We start from the raw sequence: 27,594 nt of genomic DNA, 5'->3' as shown, positions 1-27,594 counted from the left end.
GAATTCTGCAGTGTAAACTCACCTCCTGACTCCCCAAAGTCTGACCACCATCCTCAAGGCACAAGTTAGCTATGTAATGGAATATTCTCCACTTGCCTGGACGGGTGCAGCTTCAACAACACTCAAGAAGTTCGACACCATCCAGGACAAAGCAGTCTGCTTGATCGGCACCCCATCCACCACCTTAAACGTGCACTCCTTCAACTGCTGGCGCACATGGCAGCAATGTGTACCATCTACAAGATGCACTGCAGCAACTCGCCAAGGTTCCTTCAACAGCACCTTTCAAAACCATGACTTCTACCATCTAGCAGGACAAGGGCAGCAGAGGCATTGGCAAGTACCCTCCAGGTCATAACATTCTGACTTGGGAATATATTGCTGTTCCTTCACTGCCATGAGGTCAAAGTCCTGGAACTCCCTTCCTAATAGCACTGTGGGTGTACCTACACCACATGGACTGCAGAGGTTCAAGAAGGCGGCTCACCCCCACCTTGTCAAGAGCAATTAAGGATGGGTAAGAAACGTTTGCCTTGCCAGCGATGCTCACATCCCATAAATTAATGAAAAATAAAATTCAGTTTATAGTGCTCCAGTATTATCATTAGAAGAGCAGTTGAACAGTTGGCACCTGTGGCAGTGAGTAGCCTCACCTACTGAGAGAGCAAAAGTGTATCTTTTGGTTTCATTTTTTTTTTTGCAATTGCAGGAAAATGCATTAAATATTTTAACTTTCATGACATCAAACCATGTAACACAATATTCATGAAGGCTCTGGGGAAGGAATTCCACCTTGAGGCTTGCCAGTGTGGCAGAATTCAGGCAATTTTTTTCAAGGGGTATGTATTCTGCATTGTCACTAAAATGCTTTGGATGTATTTGTATATTATGGTCAGCAAAGGATGATTGGACCTCTCTTTCAACGGTCTCAGTTTAAATCCCAATTTCCAAGCCATTTCACCCTCTGTAGCAAATTCTTTCTTCTTGACTGGGCCACTGGTATAGAATATCTTGTGATAACATAGCACCCAGAAAAGCGATTATCCCTTATCAGTAAGCAGGCAGTATTGTGTAACAAAGACAGCAGCATTGCAGAAGGTCACAGCTCAAAACATCCAGTTAAAAAAGAACAATATGGAAGCGATAGCTGAACTACAAAGCTATTATGGCAGATATCAATGACAGAAGGTGAAGGAGTAGTTGAGGCGAATCCTATAGATGCATTTAAGGGAAAGCTAGATAAGCATATGAGGGAGAGGGAATAGAGTGTTTTAGATAAGAAAGGATAGAATGGAAGAAGGCTCGAGTGGAGCATAATGCCAGCATAGACTGGTTTAGCCAAACAGCCTGTTTCTGTGCTGTATATTCTACACAATCACTCATCTCCACCCCTGCCTTTGTACATCTGTTGCTAAAATCCTCATTCATGGCTTTCTTACTTCAAATATTCCAATCCTGCTGGCCTCACGTTCTCCACTGTCCATAAACTTCATCTCTTCCAAATCTCTGCTGCTCATATGCTATCCTGCACCAAATTCTGCTCACCAATTATCCCTGTGTTCACTGACATGCATTGAATTCCAGTCCCTAACACTTCCAATGTAAAATCCTTGTGTTTAAATCCCTTCATAGTATTGTCGCCATCTCCGGCCCCACAACCCTCCAAGAACCCCGTGTTTCTTCAATTCTGGCCCCTTGTGCATCGTTCACCATTGGATTGTGCCTTCAGCCTAGGCCCTACACTCTGGAATTCCATCTCTAAACACACTACACTGACAGTAGCACCAAGCTTTTGTGGTGACATCATCATGTAACGTCATGAATGTCATCATGCAGACCATTTTCTCTGCAGTCCATCCATGCATGGAACGGTAGGCAGCCACAATGCAGCTGGTTGACGGGCCTATCCAACTGCCTCTCCTCCTTTAAGACATTCCTTAAAACTCTCATCTTTGACCAAGGTTTTAGTCATCTGCCCTAATCTCTGTCTTTGACACAGTACAATCTTTTAATTTCAGATTCTGCAGCCTAGATCTTGGGGAAGTGAGCCAACTGCACCGCTGTCACACATTTATCTTTGTGAGGTGCGGGAGGCAATGGGGAAGAAGGAGGCAGGGAGGATAATTTCAGATAGGAAAGATTGTAGGAAAGAGGGTAGTCGACGTGTAGATGTGATTACAGTAACTCAAATACATGCATGTACTTGCATGTACCGTAGCCTTAGGGAAAAAAGGCACTAGCATAATGAAAGGAGGGAAACCTAATTAAGATGATTATACTTGAATGCGAAAAGCATTTGAAATAAGATGCCAGAACTATTTGTAGCAGTCAGGATCAAAAATATGGTGGGATTATCAGAAATATGGCTAAACCCAGAGGATTGAAATGAATTTAACATTGAGGTATTCTTTGGCTTCCTTGTGTCAAGAGACATTGGGTAAGCGCCTGGAGGTGGTCAGTGGTTCGTGAAGCAGCACGTCGAGTGGCTATAAAGGCCAATTCCAGAGTGACAGACTCTTCCACAGGTACTGCAGATAAAATTGGTTGTCGGGGCTGTTACACAGTTGGCTCCCCCCTTGCGCGTCTGTCTTTTTACCTGCCAACAGCTAAGTCTCTTCAACTCACTGCTCTTTAGCCCCGCCGTTATGGCTGTCCGCCAGCTCTGGCGATCACCAGCAACTGACTCCCACGACTTGTGATCTGTGTCACAGGACTTCATGTCGCCTTTGCAGACGTCTTTAAAGCGGAGACATGGACAGCCGGTGGGTCTGATATCAGTGACAAGCTCACTGTACAATGTGTCCTTGGGGATCCTGCCATCTTTCATGCAGCTCACATGGCCAAGCCATCTCGAGCGCCGCTGGCTCAGTAGGGTGTATGTGCTGGAGATGTTGGCCACCTCGAGGACTTCTGCGTTGGAATACAGTCCTGCCACCTGATGCCAAGGATTCTCCGGAGGCGGCGAAGATGGAATGAATTGAGGTGTTGCTCTTGGCTGACATACGTTGTCCAGGCCTCGCTGCCGTAGAGCAAGGTACTGAGGACACAGGCTTGATGCACTCGGACTTTTGTGTTCCTTGCGCCATGTTCCCACACTCTCTTGGCCAGTCTGGACATAGCAGTGGACGCCTTTCCCATGCGCTTGTTGATTTCTGCATCAGACAGGTTACTGGTGATAGTTGAGCCTAGGTAGGTGAACTCTTGAACCACTTCCAGAGTGTGGTCGCTGATATTGATGGATGGAGCATTTCTAACATCCTGTCCCATGATGTTCGCTTTCTTGAGGCTGATGGTTAGGCCAAATTCGTTGCAGGCAGCCACAGTCCTGTTGATGAGTCTCTGCAGACACTCTTCAGTGTGGGATAGAGTGTGTAAAAGGGACAGAAAAAGAGGCAATGTAACCTTATATATCAGGGTCAAATGGAACATAAAGTAAGTTGATCCTGTGGGAGGAAGTAAGGTACATAAAGAACTACTTGGATAAAAATCTCCAATATGACAAAGATCAAAGCTAACACTTGGGATTTGCTAAAGAACACCAGGTCAACACACACAGATAGTTTGCTCTAAGAAGAGATAGAAGCCGGATTTTTATGGCTGGTGGTGGTGGGGGCGGGGTGGGGGGTTGGTGGGGTGAGGGTGGAGAGGATGTGTGGGGGAGGGAAAAATTAAGTGGGAGGCAGGAAGGCCTTTCCGACGCCTTCCCAACTCGGCTACAATTTTACGTGGGGGGGCAGCAAGAAATGCCTGCCCGCCCCAGGCCAATTGAGGCCCTTAAGTGGCCAATTAACTGCCACTTAAGGGCCTCCTCCCACGGTCCCGGACGACAAATGCCCCAAGAACCCCCCTGGTAAAACCAGGTGGCTATCTTCTGGGGTGGGGTCTCCTGATTGGGTACCCTGTGCCCTACAGAGGGCCACCCCCGAAGACTCAACCGCCCCTATCGCCCAACACTCCCCCATTTCCACCAATCCCCCCTTGCCTTACCAAGGTCCAGCCAATTGTTCCCGTCAAGGCCCTAAAAGCTTACCTGAGTTCCGGGGCCATCCTTCCTCTTGCTTCCGTTGGCTGGGTGTAGTCCTAGCAGTGGCCACCGTTCCTGGTGGTGCTGCTGGGACTAAGAGCTGTCAGCACACTGATTGGCCGGCAGCTCCATTAGGTGGGACTTCCTGCCTCAAGGAGATGGAAGTCCTGCCCAAGACCAATTAAGAGCCTGGGGAGCGAAAAATCCCAAAGTGGCTCCCCAGGCCCAGTGGAGGTGGACTTGCCACCGACGTTTGGGCCAGTGGGCTGGACTTCCCGCCCATCGTAAAATTCCAACCAGAATTTTTTGAGAAACTGGAAAGTAATTTGAATAGGAGACTGCAACCAACCAAATCTAAATTGGTTTTCCAGGAGATTTGGATTTAAGGTTGGTAAATGTATTACATGACTGTTCAATGACTCAAGTGTGCAAAGGAAGCCATGAGAGCCAGTGCTCATCTTAATCCAGTATTCATAAATGGCTCACACAACATATAGGAAATCTAAGTCATAGCTCTCCTAGGGCAAAATAACTGCAAGTTTAACATAAACAAAAACAAGAAATGCTGGATTCACTCAGCAGGTCTGGCAGCATCTGTGGAAAGAGAAGCAGAGTTAACGTTTCGGGTCAGTGACCCTTCTTCCGAAGAAGGGTCACTGACCCGAAACGTTAACTCTGCTTCTCTTTCCACAGATGCTGCCAGACCTGCTGAGTGAATCCAGCATTTCTTGTTTTTGTTTCAGATTTCCAGCATCCGCAGTATTTTGCTTTTATTTTATGCAAGTTTAACATAACCTGGGACTCAGTTATACCAAAGACCAGGAGCCAGGTTTTGAACTTTAACAGAGCCAGCTTCAAAGTAAGTAAGGAAAAATGAAAAGAAATGGGTTCAAGTTGGTGTTTGTTAACATTTCAGTTGAAGACAAATGGGACACTTTTTAAATAATAATGTACAACAAATACATAGTCTAGGTTTTAATTTTGCGGCATGCTTGGGAGCAGGGGCTGGAGTCCAGTAATGCGTAGGAAACCTGAAAGTAAGTGCACCGTGTCTGTCGGTGTTTTTTTAACCCAGCACTACATTCCATATTTCAGGGTTTCCCAACCATTTAGTTTGAGTGGGTGTGATAACATCCTGCATGAGGCAATTTCAAGTCCACTATTAAAGGGACACGACAAACATGCAATTTATTGAAGTTGGGAGCCCAACACAAGTAATTGGCAGAATGGAGTCCAGATGTACAAAGGTTGCATCTCGTTTTAGTGATGTCCCCCCGAATGCGATGCTGGGGGCTTTAAGAGTCCACAGTGAGATGTTCTTCCCTACTGACATGAGGAAGAAGCTTGTACATAAAACAAAGATGCGATTGAAGGTTGCTCATGTAGTCAGTGGTAGCATGGATTGAATGTTGAAAGCAGATTAAGGGCAGGAAAGATGAGAACAGTGGCACATCACTCCTCATACCAACTTGCCTTACAAGTACACCCATCCCTCTCTTTTTGTACTTCCTTACATCTCCATCTGTCCATCCACCACTGACACTCATCCTAATCCTTATGCAATATCATGTCTCTTCCCCCATAGTCACCTTCAACAAATGTTTTCCATCCATCCATTCAACACATACCATTACCCGCATACATAGATCACTTCTTTACCTCTTTGCAGGAGAAGAGAGCACAGAACAAGACAAAGGCCCTCCAGCCATCTTGCAACTGACAGCTGCAGAGGAGGCGACACTAGACAGGCATGCCTGGCTATCAGAGATGTGGGTCTCCCAGCTATCTAGTGAGAGAATTAAATATCAGACAGCCTCATGAATGGAGCAATCGCTCAGGTTGACTTGATGTCAGTAGCGACTTGAATATGATCATGCGCATCATTATCAGTTAAAACATTCTTACCTTGACCGTTCTAATTCATGTCTTTAATCTCCCACAGAACCTTCAAGCGTCCCTCAACAGGTAGTGCAGGGGGATGATGATGCCTCTTGAGAGGAGGTCACTCAGTTTGAGGGTGCACCATCACAGTACTCATATAGACCATGTGCACCAATTCAGATGCTCGCACTTTGTGGCACCAGTAAGGCATATAGTTAGGTTTTCACCTGGTGCTTTATAAGCAAGCAAGAGCAGAGGGTGGAGAGTCCGCAGCAGAGGCTCTGCTCAGTTGGACATGGATGTTATATCTCAGGGACCGTAGATAAAGTGGAAACTTCTGTAGCAGCAGCAAAGATTGTTCGATGTAATGGCAGGTGTTCCAGCAACACTGTGCACATTTGCAGAGTGATAGGAGGAGTCCTTCTCAAGCATGAGTGGCATGATATCGCAGGCCTTTGTGATGTCTTCGTCCATGGAAAGAATTGCCAGCTGTTTGGAGCATGAAACGCAGCAATCAAAATGAGTGCAGACAGGCCTTCACTAATGGCTCGCACACTATTAGCCATGGAGTCATTGCGGTACAGAAGGATGCCATTTGGCCCATCGATCTATCTTCTGTAGAGCAATCCAGTCAGTCCCATTCCCCTGCTCTATCTCCATAGCCCTGCAAGTTTATTTCCTTCAAGTGCCTATCCAATTTCTTTTTGAAATCATTGAACGTCTCTGCTTCCACCACCCTCATAGGCAGCGAGGTCCATGTCACTACCACTCAGTGTGTAAAAAAAAAAAAGTTCTTCCTCGCATTTCCCCCCCATCCCATTGCCCCAGTACTTCTCCCCCAAAATCTTAAATCTGTGTTCCCTGGTTCTTGTACCATCAGCTAATGGGAGCATCTTTTCTTTGTCTACCTTACCTAAACCTGTCATATTCTTGTACACCTCTATCAGATCTCCTCTTAACTTCCTTTGATCTAGGGAGAACCACCCCAGCTTCTCCAACCTAACCTTGCAGCTAAAATCACTCCATCCCTGGAACCATTCTCGTAAATCTCCTTTGCACTCTCTCAGGGACCTTCACATTCTTCCTAAAGTGTGGTATGAGAACTGGATGTATTACTCGAGTTGTGGCCTAATCAGAGCTTTGTAAAAGTTCAGCGCAACTTCGCTGCTTTTGTACTCAGTACCTCTAACTATGAACCCCAAGATCCCATATGCTTTGCTAACTACTCTCTCAATATGTCGTACCACCTTGAAGGAGCTGTGCACATGAACCACCAGGTCCCAGTGACCCTGTACACTCTTTAGAACTGTGCCATTAAGTCTATATTGCCTCTCCCCCTTCCTTCTGCAAAAATGCATCACCTTTCACTTCTGTGTTAAATTCCATCTGCCACTTGTTATAGTCCTAGCACTGACCCTTGGGGAACACCACTGTCTTCCACCCTCCAGTCTGAAAAATAACCATGTGCCATAACTCGCTGTTTTCTCTCCTTAAGCCACATTTTTATCCAAGCTGACACTAAACCTCCTGTTCCATGAGTCTCAGTTTTGTTAACCAGCCTTTTATGTGGTACTTTATCAAAGGCTTTCTTAAAATCCATGCAGACAACATCCATTGCATTCTCATCATCAACTTTCTCTGTTATTTGTCAAAAAATTCAATCAGGTTAGGAAAATACAATCTGCCTTTTACAAATCGGTGCTGGTTCTCCATAATTAACTCAGACCTCTGCAAGCGCCTGTTAATTTTTCCTTGATTATTTTTTCTAAAGCCTTGCCCACCTCTAATGTTAAACTGCTCAATCTCTGTAGTTACTGGGAAGGTCATTGCACCCTTTCTTGAACAGGGGTGTCACATTTGCCACTTTTCAATCCTCTGGCATCTCCCCCTGTATCTAGGCAATATTGGAAGATAATGGCAAGCCCTTCCGTTATCTGCACCACTACTTCCTTTAGCAACCTGGGATGCAAGCCATCTGGACCAAGCGATTTATCCACTCTAAGCATAGCCAGCCTTTCCAGTACATTCCTGCCAATCAATTTTCACCCCATCTATTACCTCTATCATCTCTGCTTCTATTGATATGTTGTCAGCATCCCTTTCCTTCGTAAACACTGATACAAAGTACTCGTTAAGTATTCTATCCTTGCTCTCTACCTCTATGCATATATCACCTTCTTTATCCCTCGTGGGCCTCACCCTGCCTGTTACTACCCGTTTAGTATTCACAGACTGGTAGAAGACTTTTGGGTTACCTTTTATGTTAACTGCCAATCTAATTTCATTCTCTCTTTGCCAATCTTATTTCCTTCTTCACTTCCCCCTAGTTGGACTCAACATACTGATGGAGGATGTTCTCCTGAACACATTTCAGAAATTCTTTCCCCTCCTTTAACATTATTTCAGTCGATATTTGGATATTTAGGTCCTGCAGTATTGCCGCTTTATAGTTCTTGCACTTCTTGCACAAAATCACACAGAAGCACGGAATAATACAGTGCAGAAGAGGCCCTTCAGCCCATCGAGTCTGCTCCGATGCATTAAAACACCTGACCTGTCTACCTAATCCCATTTGCCAGCACTTGGCCCATAGCCTTGAATGTTATGACGTGCCAAGTGCTCATCCAGGTACTTTTTAAAGGATGTGAGGCAAACTGCCTCTACCACCCTCCCAGGCAGGGCATTCCAGACTGTCACCACCCTCTGGGTAAAAAAGTTCTTCCTCAAATCCCCCTTAAACCTCCCGCCCCTCACCTTAAACTTGTGACGCCTCATAACTGACCCTTCAACTAAGGGGAACAGCTGCTCCCTGTCCACCCTGTCCATGCCCCTCATAATCTTGTACACCTCGATCAGGTCACCCCTCAGTCTTCTCTGCTCCAGTGAAAACAAACCAAGCCTATCCAACCTCTCATCATAGCTTAAATGTTCCATCCCAGGCAGCATCCTGGTGAATCGCCTCTGCACCCCCTCCAATGCAATCACATCCTTCCTATAATGTGGCGACCAGAATTGCACACAGTACTCCAGCTGTGGCCTTACCAAAGTTCTGTACAACTCCAACATGACCTCCCTGCTTTTGTAATCTATGCCTCACATATGCCTCACATCTCTGATTTCCTTACAGATTTGCTCCTCCACCTCTCTCACTAATTGGAGGTCGATAGAATACCCCGAATAGCGTAATCATACCCTTTTTGCTTCTCAGATCTAACCAAATTGATTCTGCCCTTGTCCCTTCAACAGTACAATGTCTTCCCTAATCATTACTGCCACCCCACCTCCCTTTTTGCCTTCCCTAACTTTTCTGAACACTGTATCCCTGAATATTAAGCATCTAGTCCTCACCATTCTTAAGCAACGTTTCCATTATTGCCACTATGTCATATTCCCACATGGCTATTTGTGCTTGTAGCTCACCAACCTTATTCACCACAGTTGACATACATGCATTCAAAGCCAGTCTTTGTATTCCTCTTGGTCCTTCTTCGTCTGCTTCTATTTAATATGGTACTACTTCCTTCTCTAGTACTATCCAACACCCTCACTCCTTTATGCACCTTATTCCTCTTTTCTGCTTCTACATGCTGCTGCCCACCCCCTGCCAATTTAGTTTAAACCCTCTGCACTAGTGAAGCTCCCCACAAGGACATTGGTCCCAGTCCTGTTGAGGTGCAACGCGTCCCTTTTGAATAGGTGCCTCCTGTCCCAGAACTGGTCCTTAAGCCCTCCCTCCTGCAACAAGCCTCAAGCCAGACATTGACCCTCTCTATACCTGTTTCTACTCTCGCTGGTATGTGGCACCAGGAGTAATCCAGAGATTACTACCTTCAAGGTCCTACTTTTTAACTTCCTCCCTAGCTCCTAAAAATCTGACTAAAGGACCTCAGTACCTGCCCTCTCTATGTCATTGGTACTGACATGTACCACAAATTCTGGCTCATTCCCTTCCCACTACAGAATAGTCTGCACCCTCTCCAGGATGTCCTTTAACTTGTAACCATGGAGGCAACAGACCTTGCGGGACTTGCAATGATGGTTACAGAAATGTCTTTCTGTCCCCTTAACTATGGAATCTCCTATAATGACTGCATTTCTATGTTTTGCTGTTCCCTCTTATGCAGTCTCTTGCCCATTGGTGCCATGATCTGGACTGCACTCCTTCAAGATGTCATCACTCCCAGCAATCTCCAAAGCTGAATACCAGTTTGAGAGTGGTACACGCCCCAAAGACTCCTTCACTTCCTCCTTCTTTCTACTCTTCCGGAAAGCCACCATCTAATATCCTGAATACGCTCTGCCTGTGGGGACATAAGCTTCAAAAAAATTTCCTGTTCCCTCATGCTCCATAGTGATTACAGCTGCCCCTCAAGCTCAGAAATCTTGAGCTTGAGCTCAAGCAGCTGGAGACACTTCCGACATATGTAATTTACCCAAGACACATGAAGTGTCCTGAAGTTCTCACATGTTGCAGGAATTGCAAGCAACAGGGCTCAGTTGCCCATCCATTTTCTAAAAAGATCTATTTCCTCTTTTAGAATCTAGTTAGTACCTTGATTAAACTATTAATTTGAACTAATGCCTCTAGACCTCAGGGAGCAGGAGACAGCGAGACCTGTCTTGGACCATTCCTTGTTTTTTTTAAAATACCAGAACAGCTCCCCTTCCCTCACCAAATTCTGAGTTTTGTACTGTGTAGAAGCAGTGCTCCATATGTTAGCAAAAGTCTTATTTATTTATGCTAGCAAAAATTCTAAAGACCTGAGTCAGCCCCTGCCAGTAAAGGCCTGCTACCCGACCCGAACCCAACGGGACCTGACGACATGTGTCGGGTTCGGGTCAGGTCGCACTTCAGAGTCCGGCATTCGGGGTCAGGTCGGGCCAGATTGGACACGTTCTATCACCACCTCAGGTAAGTGACTATAATGTTAATTTACTTTTTGGACTTTAAAGGTGGTTTTGGTAGTTATTTTAAGGAAGTTATTGCAGGTAAGGAACAAAGTGAAAAATGGAAGGTAGGTTAACTGATGGTTGGGTCGGATGCGGGAAAAAATGGAAGGACTCTGGCCGGCTCGGGGTCGGATGGGGTTCTGTCGGGCTCAGGTCGGGTCTCATTTGCAGACCCGAGCAGGCCTTTACCTGCCAGTTCTAGCTGGCCACCTAATTCGCTAACTGTGTAGTTGCCACTAGCAGGCAGCTTGTTTTCCACTAACACTGTGAAAAAAACTGCAAGTTAAGTGCTAAATGCAAAATTTAACTAATTTTAGAACGCAATCAACCCTTAAAACCCTTGAAATTCTCTCACTGACTAAATTTCCTGAGTTTAGTACTTTGTAGAAGAGTTGCCTCTACAGAACTGGACTCCATACCACCTTAAAGAGGATGAATGATATCCTAGCCTTGGTCATTCTTCATCCCACTAATTTGCAGCAAAGTGTTCTGCAGCTCATTTTTAGCAGGCAAGTGTACCTGGCAAAAATAAAAAAAGTGTATCTGGCAGGGGAAGAAACCATGATCCTTTGATCCTGTTGCAGGTAGCTTTTGAGTAAAATGGCTGTAACCAATTCTAGAGCTTCAGGCCAGAGAGTGGGTAACACCATTCAGGTGGTGGTGACAGATAAGGAAGGAGGTGCACCGGTTGACCGTACCTCCTTCATTAAGAAAATCCTTATTGATTGCTGTGGATTCCAAGCTGCGGACATCTTCTGCCTGCAGGACTTCCCCAGCAGTGGATATTTTGACATGACTTTCAAGAACGTGGCGGGATGCATCAAGTTGCTGAAGGTGTTCAAGGAAAAGGGAAACCAGGCACCGCTGTCCATCCTCACAGTGCAGCCAGTCTTCATGCTGCCATTGCAACATGACTGGGTGGTGACAATTCACCTCTATAACCCCCATGTTCCTGTCGTGGATGTACTCACCTTCCTCGCCAGGTATGTCGAGGTGGCCGGCAGCAGTACTGATGTCAAGGACCCATTTTGGATTTGGACCAGCAAGCGGCAGGTCAAGGCGACCTTGAAGATTGATGCCAACGCAGCCATTATCCATCCTCCCTCCAGCTTCGCTATCGGGGGAAGTCGAGGCTTCTTGGCCTATGCGGGGCAGCCCAGAGTTTGTCGCACCTGTGGCAAATCTGGTCACGTGGCAGCTAACTGCAGCACAGTCGTCTGCACGAAAGAAGGCCATCAGACCAAGGACTGTAAGCGCTGCAACATTTCCGGTGAGGCACACCACCTCTACAAAACCTGCCCCAAACGCTGCTTCAGTTATGCTGAGGCAGCTAGGTCCAAGGAAAGGCCGGGAGAAGGAACGGCAAATGCGTCTGGTGCTGGGAAGGAGACAAGCAACCCTCTCCGCAGCGAGGAAAGTCTACCTGAGAAGGAGAAGAAAGGGGAGGAAGCTGAAACCAGTGACCCAACACCTACCCCGTGCCCGGAAACCCCTCCTCTACAGACAAAATCAATGGAGGAAGAGGCAGCAGATGGACAAAGGAAAACCACAAAGAAAAAACCTCCAAAAACGGAACAGGCCACCACCCAAACCAGTGGCAAGAGGAGGCTACTGTCTGAGACAGACTACGGCAGCTCTTCCTCACTGGACGAGGAAGGACCGGAACGACGGCACCTGCAAAAGAAGCGGCAGAACTCAGAGCTGGAAGGTAAAGCCTCCCAGCTCCTTGGCACTGGAAGCTGTGATGGGCCCAGTGCACCCCAAACCCAAAGTGCCGAACCTAGCGACATGCCCAGTGCTCCGGGACACCAAGAACAAAGAAGCATCGGGCACACTCCAGCTCTGGGAAGCTGGGAGCAATGATGTTTTTGAGGAGGAACAGAGGGGAAAGACACCAACAGCAGAGGACAGCCAAAACCTTGCTGCCTACAAGACCCCCCCCCGCCCCCCTACCCCCCCCCCCCCCCCAACCAATGTCACCCCAGCGGAACAAACCCTGCATGAGAAACCGGGAGGGGTTTCTGAGCCCAACGAACATGAAACAGCTTACGTACACTATGGGTATGAAGGAACATACGGAAGGACTGGGACTAGCAAGGACAAATGGTGTGGGAAGTAACAACTAACTTAAAAATGGGTATAAAGATTGCTTCAATTAACATACGTAGCACTACGTGATGTGTTTCAACCTTGGACTACCTCGCCAAGGTCAAAGCCGACCTACTGTTTCTGCAGGAGTGTGGAATACCACATCTCAGCACCTACAGGCAATGGTTGAAATGGTGGTCCCACGGGCCATTGATCTGGTCAGGAGGTAATGATTCCCGTTCTTCCGGCCTGGGTATTCTGTTGTGGGGGAGGTAACTTCACCATCTCTGAAGTTAAGGAGGTGGTGGGCAGTTGCCTCGTAGCAGATGTAATGTACAACAATGCTCCGCTCCGGTTGATCAACATGTACACCCCAGTTCAATGCAACGAGCGGCTGACCGTCTTCCAGCAGCTCCCACTGCTACTGACGACGTCCAGGCCGGTCATTCCAGGCGATGCAGCTGAACGATCTGGCAGTGACGACAGCAATCTGGACGCTACGTCCAGATTCCTAATGGAAACAGTAAAAGATGCCAAGCTGCATGATGTCTTCAGCAAACCTGCAGACGGAGCGCAGCATAGATACACCTGGTCAAGATTGGATGGGTCTGCCTGTTCCAGGATTGACTTCCTGTTTGTGTCCCGTGCTGTCACGGTCAGCTCCACCGACGTCAAGCCGGTGTTCTTCTCCGACCACTGTCACTTACAGGACGACCAGCGGGTTGGCAGGGGGACATGGAAGCTCAATGCTACACTGCTAACCCCAGAGAACGTTGAGGAACTCAAAAGGTTGGAGAACTGTGAAACCCCTCTTTGAGTCTGCAGTTCACTGGTGGGAGGCGATCAAGGAGAACATCAAAAGGTTCTTTATCTCCAAAGGTGTTCAGAGGGCGAGAGAGAGACAGAGGGAAATGTCCCAACTCCAGAAAAGAATGCAAAATCTACTCCAGCTGCAGTCGATGGGGGTCGAGGTCTTTGCCTCTTCGAGGCCTCCAAGATCATCTTCCGGTCCAGAGTCCGCTCCGTTGAGCAGGATGAGATGTGCTCGCGTTACTTCTTCGAAAAGGTACACACAGAGAGCTCTGTGATCAGCAGCCTGAAGGAAGAGGATAGCTCGGTAACATCTTCGCAGTCCGACATACGAAGGATCAGCAAATCCTTCTATGCTGGGCTGTATGACATGAAGCCCACGGACAGCACGGCTTCCCAGTCCTTCCTGTCATCTATCACGGAGGTCTTAGCATGAGGGAGAGACTGGACAAACCGCTAACTCTGGATGAGCAGACAAACGCTGTCAGGTCCTTTGAGACGAGTAGAACTCCCGGAAGCGACGGCTCACCGGTTGAGTTGTATTCGGCTCTGTGGGACTGGGTCGGTCCAGACCTGCAAGAAGTATACAAGAGTATGCTTCTGGCCGGCAGCATGTCAGAATCCATGAGGAAAGGCATCATCACCCTCATCTACAAGCGGAAGGGGGAGAGGGCGGAAATCAGAAATTGGTGGACCATCTCACTGCTTAATGTTGACTGCAAGATTCTGTCCAAAGTCATAGCCAGTCGGGTCAAGTCTGCTCTGGAGTTGGTGTTTCACCCAGAACAGACCTGCACTGTACCTGGTAGGAAGATGTCTGATAGTCTCGTGCTACTCAGGGATACGATCGCCTATGTACGGGACAGGAGGGTGGACACCTGCCTCATCAGCTTGGACCAGGAGAAGGCTTTTGACAGGATATCGCAGACCGACATGATGGGCGTGCTCTCCAAAATGGGATTTGGGGAGGGAATCTGTAATTGGATCAAACTGCTCTACACAAACATCAGTATTGCAGTCTCAATCAATGGGTTGGAAACAGAAAGTTTCCCGATCCAATCTGGAGTCAGACTGGGCTGTCCTCTCTCCCCTGTCATGTTTGTTTGCTGTATCGAACCTTTTGCTGAGTCTGTTGGGAAGGATGCAGGCATAAGCCCGAAACTTGCTGGTCTTTCAGCGAAGAGTTGTCCACGACCAAGGGTTGCAGACTGGCACATTCCAAGGTCCAGGACTACGTGCTGAGGGACGCACTAAAGCTTGGGGCAGCCACTGCAAAGGCTCAATGGGGAAAGACCACTGTGTAAGGTCCTCCCACCAAAGTGAACTGAGGAGCTGGACCCATGGGAAACCCCTCGGGCTGTATACACCAAATATGGGTTTGCTGTAAAATGTACGTGGCTTGTAAAATAGCATTGAAGGGTTGTGAGGCAGCTTGCTCCTGTATCGAGGAAAACTGATTTATTTTGCACTTTTTGGAATGTCATCTTGGTACAGTTTTTGTAATGCATTTTTTACGGAATTTTATGAATAAAGTATATTTTTGGGGGGAGAAAGTGTGGCTGGCCCCCATTGCTGTTGGTGACGTCCAGGCCGGTCATTCTTGGCGGTGACTTCAACTGCATTATCAAGGCGGCTAGACCATCCAACAGGGCTGACAGGCAAACGGACACCACGTCCAGTTTCCTGTTGGAAACAGTAAAAGGTGCCAAGCTGCATGACTTCTTCAACCCTGCAGACAGAGTGCACCGTAGCTACACCTGGACGAGACCAGACAGGTCCGTCCATTCCAGGATTGACTTCCTGTTTGTGTCCTGTGAATTCACGGTCAGATCCACTGACATCAAACCAGTAAATTAAAAGCAAAATACTGCGTGTGCTGGAAATCTGAAATAAAAACAAGAAATGCATTTCTTGTTTTGACATCAAGCCAGTGTTCATCTCTGACCATTGTCTCCTACTGGTGGACTGTCACTTACAGGATGACCAGAGAGTTGGCAGGGGAACATGGAAGCTGAACATAAAACTGCTGACGCAGAAAACATTGAGGAACTCAAAAGGGGTTGCAAAGGTTGGAGAACCATGAAACCCCTCTTTGAGTCCCCAGCACACTGGTAGGAAGCGATCCAGGCAAACATCAAGAGGTTCTTCATCCTCAAAGGGGTTCAGAAGGTGAGAGAGAGAGACAGAAGGAAATGTACCGACTCCAGAAAAGCATGCGGAGTCTGCTCCTGCTGCAGTCGATGGGGGTTGAGGTCAAGGAGGATCTCCAAGAGGTAAAGAGCCAGCAGGTCTCGCTCTTTGCCACAGAAGCCTCCAAGATCATCTTCCAGTCCAGAGTCTGCTCCATTAGCAGGATGAGATGCGCTCATGCTTCTTCCAAAAGGTACACAGAGAGAGCTCTGTGATCAGCAGCCTGAAGGAAGAGGGCAAGGTCATCACAGCCTGACATATTAAGGATAAGCAAATCCTTTTATACTGGGCTGTACGATGTGAAGCACACTGACAGCACAGCCTCCCAGTCTTTCCTGTCCTCTATCACGGAGGTCTTGGTTGACAGTATGCAAGAGAGTCTGGACAAACCGCTAACTCTGGGCGAGCTGACAAAGGCCATCAGGTTCTTTGAGATGAGTAAAACTCCCTGAAACAATGGCTGACTGTTCGAGTTGTATTGGGCTCTGTGGGATTGGATCGGCCCAGACCTGCTGGAAGTGTACGAGAGTATGCTTCTGGCCGGTAACGTCAGAATCCATAAGGAATGACATCACCACCCTCATTTACAAGCGGAAGGGGGAGAGGCTGGAAATCAGAATTTGGCGGCCTATCTCATTGCTTAATGTGAACTACAGAATTCTGTCCAAGGTCATTGCCAATCTGGTCAAGTCTGCTCTGGAGTTGCTGATTCATCCCGATCAGACCTGTACTGCACCCGGCAGGAAAATCTCTGATAGCCTTGCACTTAAGCAGGGATACGATCGTTTATATATGGTACAGGTGGGGTGGACACCAATACCCAGGGTATTGCTCTGGGGTTCAAATCCCACCACAGTAGAAGGTAGAATTTGAATTCAATTAATAAATCTGGAATTAAAAAGCTGGTCTAATGATGGCAATGAAACCATTGTCGATTGTTGTAAAAACCCATCTGGTTCACTAATGTCCTTTAGGGAAGGAAATCTGCTGTCCTTTCCTGGTCGGGCCTACATGTGATTCCAGACCCACAGCAATGTGGTTGACTCTTACATGCCCTCTGAAATGGCCGAGCAAGCCATTCAGTTAGGGCAATTAGGGATGGGCAATAAATGCTGGCCTAGCCAGCGACGCCCACATCCCATGAATGAATAAAAAAAAATTAGAGGGGTGTCAATCCCAGACAGCGCAGTCACTCAGGTCAAAGCCTTTCTGTACATGGATGATGTTGCCATCTTCTGCTCTGATTCACTGTCAGTTCAGCGGCTGATGGGAATATGCGATCTGTTCGAACTGGCCTCAGGAGCCAAAGTAAATCGCGGCAAGAGGCTACGTTCTTTGGGAACTGGGCCAACCAATCCTTTGTCCCCTTCATTGTCAGATCAGACTACCTGAAGGTGCTGGGGATATGGTTCGGAGGGGCCTGGGCGTGTGCCAAAAACTGGAAGGAGCGAATAGGCATGGGGAAACAAACTGGTCATGTGGGAGTGATGCTCCCTCTCCGTTGCAGGTAAGAACCTGTTCCTCAGGTGCAAGGCGCTCTCGTTGTTGCTGTATGTAGTGCAGGTCTGCCCCATACCTCACTCCTGCATCATGGCAGTTACCCGAGCCACCTTCTACTTTGTCTGGAGATTGAGTATGGACCGTGTCCGCAAGGACATGCTGTTCAAACCTCTAGACAAAGGGGGTATAAACGTCCCCAACATCGCCTTCATCCTGATGGCCACCTTTGTATGTGGCTGCATTAAGCTGTGCATAGACCCCCGTTATGCAAACACCAAGTGTCACTATGTGCTGAGGTTCTATCTGTTGCAAAGGATGCATCTGGCCACTTTGCCGCGTAGCACTCCATTCAGTTGGACCATGCCATACCACTTGACCTTCGTGGAAACGTTTGTGTAGAAAAACACCTTTGACCACAAATCCGTCAGGCAATGTCTGCACGTAGCATCCTCGAGGACCTGTAGGAAAAGGAGATGGTGGATCCTGTCAGATGGTTCCCCGAGCAGATAGTCAAAGTCATTTGGCAGAATAAAAACAGAAAGTGCTGGAAATATTCAGCAGGTCTGGCAGCATCTGTGGAGAGAGAAGCAGAGTTAACGTTTCAGGTCTGTGACCTTTTATTAGAACAGCAAAGGTTAGAAAATGTAATAGGTTTTCAACGAGTAACGCGGGGGTGGGGCGAAGAGAACAAAAGAGAGGGTGTGTGATAAGACAGAGGGCTGGAGAGATTAACTGACCAGGAGGTCATGTGGCAAAGGCAAAGAGAGTGTGCTAATAGTGTAGTGAAAGACAAAGCATTAGTGCAGAGAGAGTGTTAATGCCAGAATAATGAACAGCCCTAGCCAAAAGCACAAACATGAAAAACCCAGTTTAAGGCAGGCACACATTTTTAAAAAAAAACAAAACAAAGTAAAAATAAAAGAGGACCTGTTATGCTCTGAAATTATTGAACTCACTGTTCAGTCCAGAAAGCTAGAGTGCCTTATTGGAAAATGAGGTGCTGTTCTTCAAGCTTGCATTAATGATTGCAGGAACACTGCAGCAGGCCAAAGACAGAAATGTGGGCATGAGAGCGGGGGGAGGGGGGCGGTGTTGAAATGGCAAGCAACCGGACACTCAAAGTTATGCTTTCGGACTGGGTTCCACAAAGTGGTCACCCAATCTGCGTTTGGTCTCTCGAATGTAGCGGAGACTGTATTGTGAGCAGTGAATACAGTATACTAAATTGAAAGAAGTACAAATAAATCGCTGCGACACCTGCAAGGAGTGTTTGGGGCCTTGGATTGCAAGGGGGTTGCGCGAACGCAGCCTGATGCACTGCAGCTGAATGCGAAAATCAACAGATTGGAGCTAGCTTCCTGATACGCTAGTATTCTTCTAGGTCTTGGCTCCCTACCTACACCCAAACCCACACGCTCACTCATGTTAAAATTCCCTCCATGCGATCAGCAAGCTGAAACTCAACAAATCTGGTCCTAAATGGATTAACACATTAAAAATAAAATAGAGGTAAAATTACCTGTATGGAGGTGTAATTCAAGACTTGGCTATAAATGAGGTTGATGTCTTAGTCAAGCTGAAACCCCAGGACTAGTGGTCCCAGAGTATTGAGTGAGACTAGTGAGCGCACTGCCAATCATTTTAATGGAGTCATTGGATACTGAGGAGGAAGCACTAAATTGGAAACATGGTGTCCATTTTCAAAAAGGGTGATAAAACTTTTAGATGAGGAAGAACTTGCATGACCAATTTGTTTGATTTCTTTTGAAGAAGTGATACCCAAGTGGACTGGAATTAATCCTACAAAGTTACCTTCAACTTCCAAAAGGTATTTGATATTTCCACCAGTGGCTAGCTAAGCTCAAAACTGTGGAGATTCAGGGAATGGACGAGAAATTTATTTTTTTAATTCATTCATGGGATGTGGGCGTCGCTGGCCAGGCCAGCATTTATTGTCCATTCCTAATTGCCCTTGAGCTGCCGTCTTGAACAGCTGCCGTCCATGTGGGGTAGGTACACCCACAGTGCTGTCCGGAAGGGAGTTCCAGGATTTTGACCCAGCGACCTGAAGGAACGGCGATATAGTTCCAAGTCAGGATGGTGTGTGACTTGGAGGGGAACTTGCAGATGGTGGTGTACCCATGCATTTGCTGCCCTTGTCCTTCTAGTTGGTGGAAGTCGTGGGTTTCGAAGATGCTGTCTAAGGAGCCTTGGTGCGTTGCTGCAGTGCATCTTGTCGATGGTAGACATTGCTGCCATTGTGCGTCGGTGGTGGAGGAAGTGAATGTTTGTGGATGAGGTGCCAGTCAAGCGGGCTGCTTTGTCCTGGTTGGTGTCGAGCTTCTTGAGTGTTGTTGGAGTTGCACCCACCCAAACAAGTGGAGAGTATTCCATCACATTCCTGACTTGTGCCTTGTAGATGGTGGACAGGCTTTGGGGAGTCAGGAGGTGAATTACTCACCACAGGATTCCTAGCCCCTAACCTGCTCTTGTAGCCATGGTATTTATATGGCTACTTCAGTTCAGTTTCTGGTCAATGGTAGCCTCTAGGATGTTGATAGTGGAAGATTCAGCGATGGTAATGCCATTGAATGTCAAGGGGAAATGGTTAAATTCTCTCTTGTTGGAGATGGTCATTGCCTGCCACTTGCGTGGCGCGAATGTTACTTGCCACTTATCAGCCCAAGCCTGGATATTGTCCAAGCCTTGCTGCATTTCTACACGGACTGCTTCAGTATCTGAGGAGTTGCGAAAGGTGCTGAACATTGTGCATTCATCAGCGAACATCCCCATTTCTGACCTTATGATTGAAGGAAGGCCCTTGAAGCAGCTGAAGATGGTTGGGCCTAGGACACTACCCTGAGGAACTCCTGCAGTGATGTCCTGGAGCTCAGATGATTGACCTTCAACAACCACAACCATCTTCCTTTGCGCTAGGTATGACTCCAACCAGCGGAGACTTTTCCCCCTGATTCCCATTGACCTCAGTTTTGCTAGGGCTCCTTGATGCCATATGCGGTCAAATGCTGCCTTGATGTCAAGGGCTGTCACTCTCACCTCACTTCCTGAGTTCAGCTCTTCTGTCCATGTTTGAACCAAGGCTGTAATGAGGTCAGGAGCTGAGTGGCCCTGTCGGAACCCAAACTGAGCATCACTGAGCAGGTTATTGCTAAGCAAGTGCTGCTTGATGGCACTGTTGATGACAGCTTCCATCACTTTACTGATGATTGAGAGTAGACCGATGGGGCAGTAATTGGCCGGATTGGACTTGTCCTGCTTTTTGTGTACAGGACCTACCTGGGCAATTTTCCACATTGCAGGGTAGATGCCTGTGTTGTAGCTGTATTGGAACAGCTTGGCTAGGGGTGCAGCAAGTTCTGGAGCACAGGTCTTTATTACTATTGCCGGAATATTGTCAGGGCCCATAGCCTTTGCAGTATCCTGTGCCTTCACTCGTTTTTTGATATCACGCAGAGTGAATCAAATTGGCTGAAGCCTGGCATCTGTGATGCTGGGGACTTCAGGAGGAGACTGAGATGGATCATCAACTCGGAACTTCTGGCTGAAGATTGTTGCAAATGCTTCAGCCTTATCTTTTGCACTGATGTGCTGGGTTCCCCTATCATTGAGGATGGGGATATTTGTGGACCCACCTCCTCCATTCACTAAAGGGTAGTAATGTTGAAGGAGGAAGAAGTCTTGACTCCTTGGGCTCACTGTTAAGAACACTACTATTTCTAAGTTACATCAATATGTTTGTCATGCAGGCCCACACCTGCCAAGAATGAGGCATATTAATTTCGGCACATGGACATTAAATTTCAAATTGTTGCTGGGAAGAAGAACAGGCCTGTTACAAGGGGTTGCCAGGCCTCTGGCTGGAAAGACATTTTTGCATATTAACAGACAGTGTTTGTAGACAAAGGACCATTCCCTGACACACACACTACACAGAGTTAAGACATGGTCAGACCAGTTAGTCACATGACTAACTTGCTTGGCAACCTGTGGTTTTCTGAATTGTACAATTTTGAACTGAGAGCTGGCAGAAAGCAGAATGCTCCTGGATTGAAAAGACTTCTCCTGGCAAGCTCGCCACAACCTCTTCTGTCTGCTCCCACCTCTTTCTCACGGAACTCCAAAACCCACTGAAGACACATGAACTCCAAGAGAGAAAAGTCTCCTACAGTGCACAAGGTATAAAAAGAATACTGGGCCCCAACAAAAAGCAAGAACTATCAAGGACTCTATAGTGAGCTTGAAGACCCATAACAAAAACTCTTCAGATATTGCTTCAAACTTTTCCACTTTATTTTATTTGCTCTTTTCTGTCTCTATTTACATGTGTGTATCGCATATGCATGCTAGCTTGGGCGCTTTGTGTATCCATAGGCGTCACCCGAATTAGAGTTTACGTTTAATAAATTTCACTTTTCTTCTTTAAACCTGAGAAAACCTGTTGTGCTGGTTTCTTTGCCTTATAATTGGAAAGCGGTGAACAAGGATTCACCGAGGGGGAGCTAAAAACAGTGTGTTTAAAAATTAAACCCTGTTAGAGTAAGAACAGGTGAAGGCTGAAAGGGAACCCGAAACCTCCTTCTCACCTGGTCGTAACAGGACATTTGGGTGCTAGCGTCCAGAATTGACCCACAAATGAGAGAAATTGCAAGTAGGAAGCCAAATTGTTCCCAATCAAAAAAAAAGCAAGATTAATACAGGTTTTCTTGTGGTTGTGTGTGCTTGAATACGAACATGTCTGCAACTGAAGCTAGTAGCTCTCCAAGCCAGGGTGAAGTAGCTTGGGATATGTTAAAAGCACTGTCTATGGAGGAGTTGAGAAAAATGGCTGAGCAATGTGCTATCACTGTACGTAGCAAAGCTAGGAAATCTGAACTCCGAAGGCTAATGGCCAACTATTTTCCCTTGAATCTGAAGAAGCAGCAACCGGGTTAGAAGCAGACTGTGACAGGGTACTGCTAGAAAAGATACAATTGGAACAAAGGAAACTTGAATGAGAAGACAGGGAAAGAGCATGACAGGAGAGGGAGAAAGCGAGAGAGCCTTCCAGAAGCAACGCGAGGAGAAAGAAAGAGAGGAGAGATAGAAAGACAGGAGAAGGAATGAGAGAGAGAGAATATACTGGAAGGAATGCAAAGAAAGAGAGCTGAAGCAGCTCGAGTTAACTAGGGGGGCAACAGAGTTACCCCAGTGAAAGCATGGCCAATATGGAGGAGCATAATTCAGGGCTGGGTACAAAATTGTTAAAACGAGCTCCACTAATTCCAAAATTCAATGAGGAAGATGTGGAATCGTTTTTTGTGTCTTTTGAGAAACTGGCAAGGCAGCTAAAATGTCCAGCTGAGATCTGGTCTCTTTTACCACAAAGCAAGCTAACTGGGAAAGCCCTTGAGGTTTATTCCCTGTTGCCAGATGAGAGTTTGTCAAATTATGAATTGACCAAAAATGCTATCCTCAGGGTATATGAATTAGTACCTGAAGCCCATCGCCAAAAGTTCTGCCCAGTTCTGATGAAAGGTCAAAGACCTGAAATGTTAACTCTGCTTCTCTCTCTGATCTGCAGAGTATTTCTAGCACGTTCTGGTTTTATTTGCTCAGAGTCCTGTGTCAGGTTCTGGTCACAAAGAAATAAAGCTGACCTTCAAGTGCTGGAGGCAGTGCAGAAAAGAGCTATGAGGCAAATCCATAGTGTCAAAGGTCTGAGTTGTAAGGAAGACTGGTGTGACTTGGGCTTTTTGCCCTTGAAAAGGGGTGTCTGAGAGGTAATCCTACGAAGTAAATAGGTTAACAGTACAAAAACATTAATCTAGAATAAAACTTGAATGAGTAGGACAAGGGGACCCAGGTTCAAACTAGAAGACGGTAATTTTAGTGATGATAGCTGGATTTTTTACCTCATACAACACTTGGAATAGACTTCTGGGAAGACTAAGGAAGCAGAAAACCTGGAATCATTTAGTAAACAATTGGTGCAAAAATACACTGGGTGGGTGGGGGGGCATTTGTCAGGTCATTCTGGATGCATAATAATATGGATTCTGATTAACTTTCCTGAGCCATATGTAATCTTCTGCATCCTTCACAGGGCAATGTCTGAACATAAGGAACATTAATCTTGGTGATGTCTTAATGCAATTTTCAGCTATGCTATCTAGTTAAAAACAAGTATTTACAGCATTGAGCCAGACCCAATTCCTAAGCTGTTAATTTGGTTATTGGGTTTTTAGCTTATTCAGGTTCTGTTTGTTCAAACCAAAAGAAGTTGTTTCTTTCATCTGTATAGGGATGTCCGGTATCATCGTCATTCTTTTGTTTGTTTCATCATATGATGGTGAGAGAATTCCACAGGCAAGAAGTTTGCGTGTGTACAACCAGAGACTGGCTCACTGAGTCCACTGAGAGAAGTTTTCAGGAGTCGGGAGTGTTAATTGTGCTGTATAATATTTTTCTGTATCTTTCTGCTTCTGTGTATTTTATCCATAAACACATCTGGGCAGTAGTTTTTGTCTATTTGAGGTAGTCTCATGATATAGCATTTTCCTCATTTAAAGTGCCAAGAGTGGCGTGAGCATCCTATTTTTCCACCATTAAGCAATTTGCCAGGTTAATAATTAGACTCTGGCTATGTCAACTCATTTCAGCCTCATAATAAGGACACACAGTTTGATTCATTAGTAGTTTGGCTACTTATGGAAATTTGATGCTAAGCTGTTAAACAGCAGGTGTTTTTGGTGGGTGTGGGGAGAAGAGGCTGAATCATTTCAGTGCTGCATTAGCTTTGTTAATGTTGAAAATATTATCTTGTCTTCCAAAAAGACCTCCCCAAAATTATGATTTTTTTTTTCCAGTATCTCATTTCAGTTTGCAAGAGTACAGTTCAAAGGTGTTGCTGGGTTCCTAACTGAGACTGATCAGAGGAAGAATCTAAAAAAGTTTACAGAACTACTCTTTTTGTACAATGCCTACATTTCTCCAGCCACAAAATCTGTTTGTCAAAGTGCTTAGGGAAGTAGTTGACAGCTGGAATAAAAATTTCTTCTGGAATCTTTGACCCATTTTGAGCTCCAGAGAAAATGTCTGAAATTTTTTGTGAAATACAGCATGATTGTTCTGCAATGTACCCATTGCATTGAAACACAGTGCCGTATAATTAACATTTAAGGTGCATCTGATTTAATTTTCGCACAGGATGAAACTCAGTGAAGCTTTCAGAACCTTGAAATGTTTGAACACACTGCCACAATTTGAATTTAACTTTCAAATAATTTGTAGAATAATGAATTCTGTTAATTTTCATATATTGATCTGATACCTAACTTGTTCCCAGTTTGTGCCATTAAAAGTTGAACATTGTTGTTAGGGTTCACTTTTTTCAATACTTTTTAATTGATACAGCTGCTGATCACTGGCTCTTTTTGTCCTTTTGTAGATGCTGTTAAGCCATCCAATCCCTCTGGCAATGCCGTTACTGAGGTACCTCTTTCTGTCAGTACTACACAGCCTTCTGTACGGCCAGCAGTTTCCATGGGCTCGCTACCTCCCCCCTATCAGCCGATCAGCGTGCGACATCTGGAATCGTTATCCAGCCAGGAAGATCCACAGGATTATCTATGGTTAGCCAACTGTGAAAGCAAAAAGCCTGAACCTGCCAGGTAAGATGAGTGCTTGGGAAGAGTTTCAGTCCCATTTGTAAAGTGCATTAGTTCTTAATCTGAAGAGTTCTTTAAAATCCCAACATGACTTGACAGTTTGTATGACTGGAGTGTTATTCATTTTAAATAGGAATGGAGTTGTAATTTTTGTCAGTAGTCATTGACTGTCTTGATTTGTAGCGATGTAAAAAAAAAATCTGTGGGCGGCACAGTGGCGCAGTGGTTAGCACCGCAGCCTCACAGCTCCAGCGACCCGGGTTCAATTCTGGGTACTGCCTGTGTGGAGTTTGCAAGTTCTCCCTGTGTCTGCGTGGGTTTTCTCCGGGTGCTCCGGTTTCCTCCCACAAGCCAAAAGACTTGCAGATTGGTAGGTAAATTGGCCATTATAAATTGCCCCTAGTATAGGTAGGTGGTAGGGAAATGCAGGGACAGGTGGGGATGTGGTAGGAATATGGGATTAGTGTAGGATTGGTATATATGGGTGGTTGATGGTCGGCACAGACTCGGTGGGCCGAAGGGCCTGTTTCAGTGCTGTATCTCAAAAAATAAATAAATAAAATGCTGCTCATTTTTTGTGGTTGGGTATTGAATTTTCAGTGTTCACGTAGGCATATGATCTGGATAGTTTTATCATTGAGCTCAAGATGTTACATTTTGATGCTTATCACTTGCATCATTCTAGGAACTGTTGAATATTATTGTCTGGAGATGCTGGAAAAAGTTGCCTTTTGTGGTTGTGCCTAGTCATGTTGATGAGCTTCATTTGTTGCCTGGCTAACTTAAATAAATGTGGAATAGTGTCCAATATGACAATTGAAAATATGAGAATGGTGTTTTCTTGGTTAATGGATGAGGAAACTAGGAAGTGGAACTGTCCTCGCTCTACCTCTTATAGTTTTTGAATTGTTGAAGCTATTACTGCCAAGCTGTGCTTTTCCAAAATCTTTTACCTTGTGTTGATTACCTGTTTTCCTTAACTCAGTCTTCAACCCTCTATTCCTCATCAAACTTCAAACCTGTATAGTTTTTAAATGAAAAGGCCACTATCTAATTACTTACAAGAATCACATTGTCATGGAAACTAAAGCTTTTTAAAAGTACATTGGTCTAATTCTGTCTGTCCAGCAATCCAAAACAAAGCAATTCTTTCATCTAAATTGCACAAACTTATCAGGAAAAATGATCATCAGATGAAAACTTGCTCACAACAATACTATCCAATTTTTCATTGCAATCCATATTGCAGGAATGAACAGGCTTATCCCAGACAGATTTGCAAATGTCAAGAAACAAAACAGATGAGAAGTGGGACATGCAACCAGCTGTCTTTCAAAGCTATAAGGAAACCTCTTGGAGCACTTAATGAAGAAAGTGTAAGCTGAGATGGGAAGAGGCAGATTTAGGGAAGGGGCAACTGAGAACACTGAAGGCTGCAGCAAAATGCTCCATTATTTGTCAAAAAGTCAGGTCACATTGTGGCTACAGTTCTGCAGCTGAGTGTGGTAGCCACTTAAAATGAATCTGCTGGTGCGGACACGGTGGGCCAAAGGCCCTGTTTTTGTGCTGTATAACTCTATGGAAGAAGACAACAGAGGTCACATGGGTCAGGGTGGAATGAATCAGCAGACAGTAGAGGTCACATGGGAATAGAAGTGCAAGGCATAAAAGGGAGCTGGATACAGAGGGAAAAGAAGACTGAAAATCTCGAAAGACAGGAAACCACTGAAGAAGAGTGTGAATGCAGGTCCTCACAGAATCTCCAGTGTAATACAGAGAGAGCAGAAAAACAACTAAACAGCCACTCATTGAATATTATTACATTGTCTGTAATTATGTGTATTATAATCAGGTCGTCGCGTGATTGATTATCTAACATTGTGTATAAAATAGATGTGTTTTGAAGGATGAGATTAAAAAAGGATTTGAGAAGCAATGAAAAGTAAATTCTGGGCTTACTCTGGGCTCCAGCAGAGTAGGGTGAGGCATTCTTACTGACTGACCTGCCAGACCCTCTTAATAACAAATCGCAAGGACAGAAGTGGTCTTCCAGTGGGGTCGGCCTGTGCCGCTGGGGAGGCCCTCTGTGGGGCACAAGGTGCCTGACCAGAAGGGATCCCCTCTTCCAGCCCACAAGGAGGCTGCCAGGTTTTACTGAGGGCCTCCCTAGGTGGTGAAGTGCCCATCTGCTGCTGGTAAACTATCAGTGGCAGCAGGAAAAGGCCCTTAAGTACCCTTTAATTGGCCACTTGAGGGCCTCAAAACGCCTAAGGGCGGGTGGACTTCCTAAACCACCTCCGCTGTTGGTAAAATACCAGCGGAGGTGGGTAGGTGACGGGCACTGCACCCCTCCCCGCCATCCCACTCAGTTTTACACCCTCCCAGCCCATTCCCATAGGGGGCGTACAATTCCAGTCTTTGTAACTTCAAAAGACCACATACTTCCAGTTTAGCATAAAATAGTTACCTATTCTTTGCATGGTA

General features: G+C 46.0%; 1 protein-coding gene across 8 annotated transcripts in view; it reads left to right on the top strand.

The window, feature by feature from the left end:
• gab1 (GRB2-associated binding protein 1) overlaps nt 1–27,594 on the top strand; it is a 280,867-nt gene that overhangs the window by 210,805 nt on the left and 42,468 nt on the right. For all 8 annotated transcript variants that reach the window (XM_068043057.1, XM_068043038.1, XM_068043011.1 and 5 more), the window contains one exon: nt 24,891–25,113. In XM_068043057.1, the coding sequence (XP_067899158.1) occupies nt 24,986–25,113 (128 nt within the window). In that variant the 5' untranslated portion in view covers nt 24,891–24,985. The remainder of the gene's footprint in view (nt 1–24,890; nt 25,114–27,594) is intronic.

Source organism: Heterodontus francisci, chromosome 1, assembly GCF_036365525.1.
Source record: "Heterodontus francisci isolate sHetFra1 chromosome 1, sHetFra1.hap1, whole genome shotgun sequence".
In the NCBI taxonomy this organism is placed as follows: domain Eukaryota; kingdom Metazoa; phylum Chordata; class Chondrichthyes; order Heterodontiformes; family Heterodontidae; genus Heterodontus; species Heterodontus francisci.
Note: the sequence above shows the minus strand (reverse complement) of the source record. Positions and strands in the feature narration are given on the sequence as shown.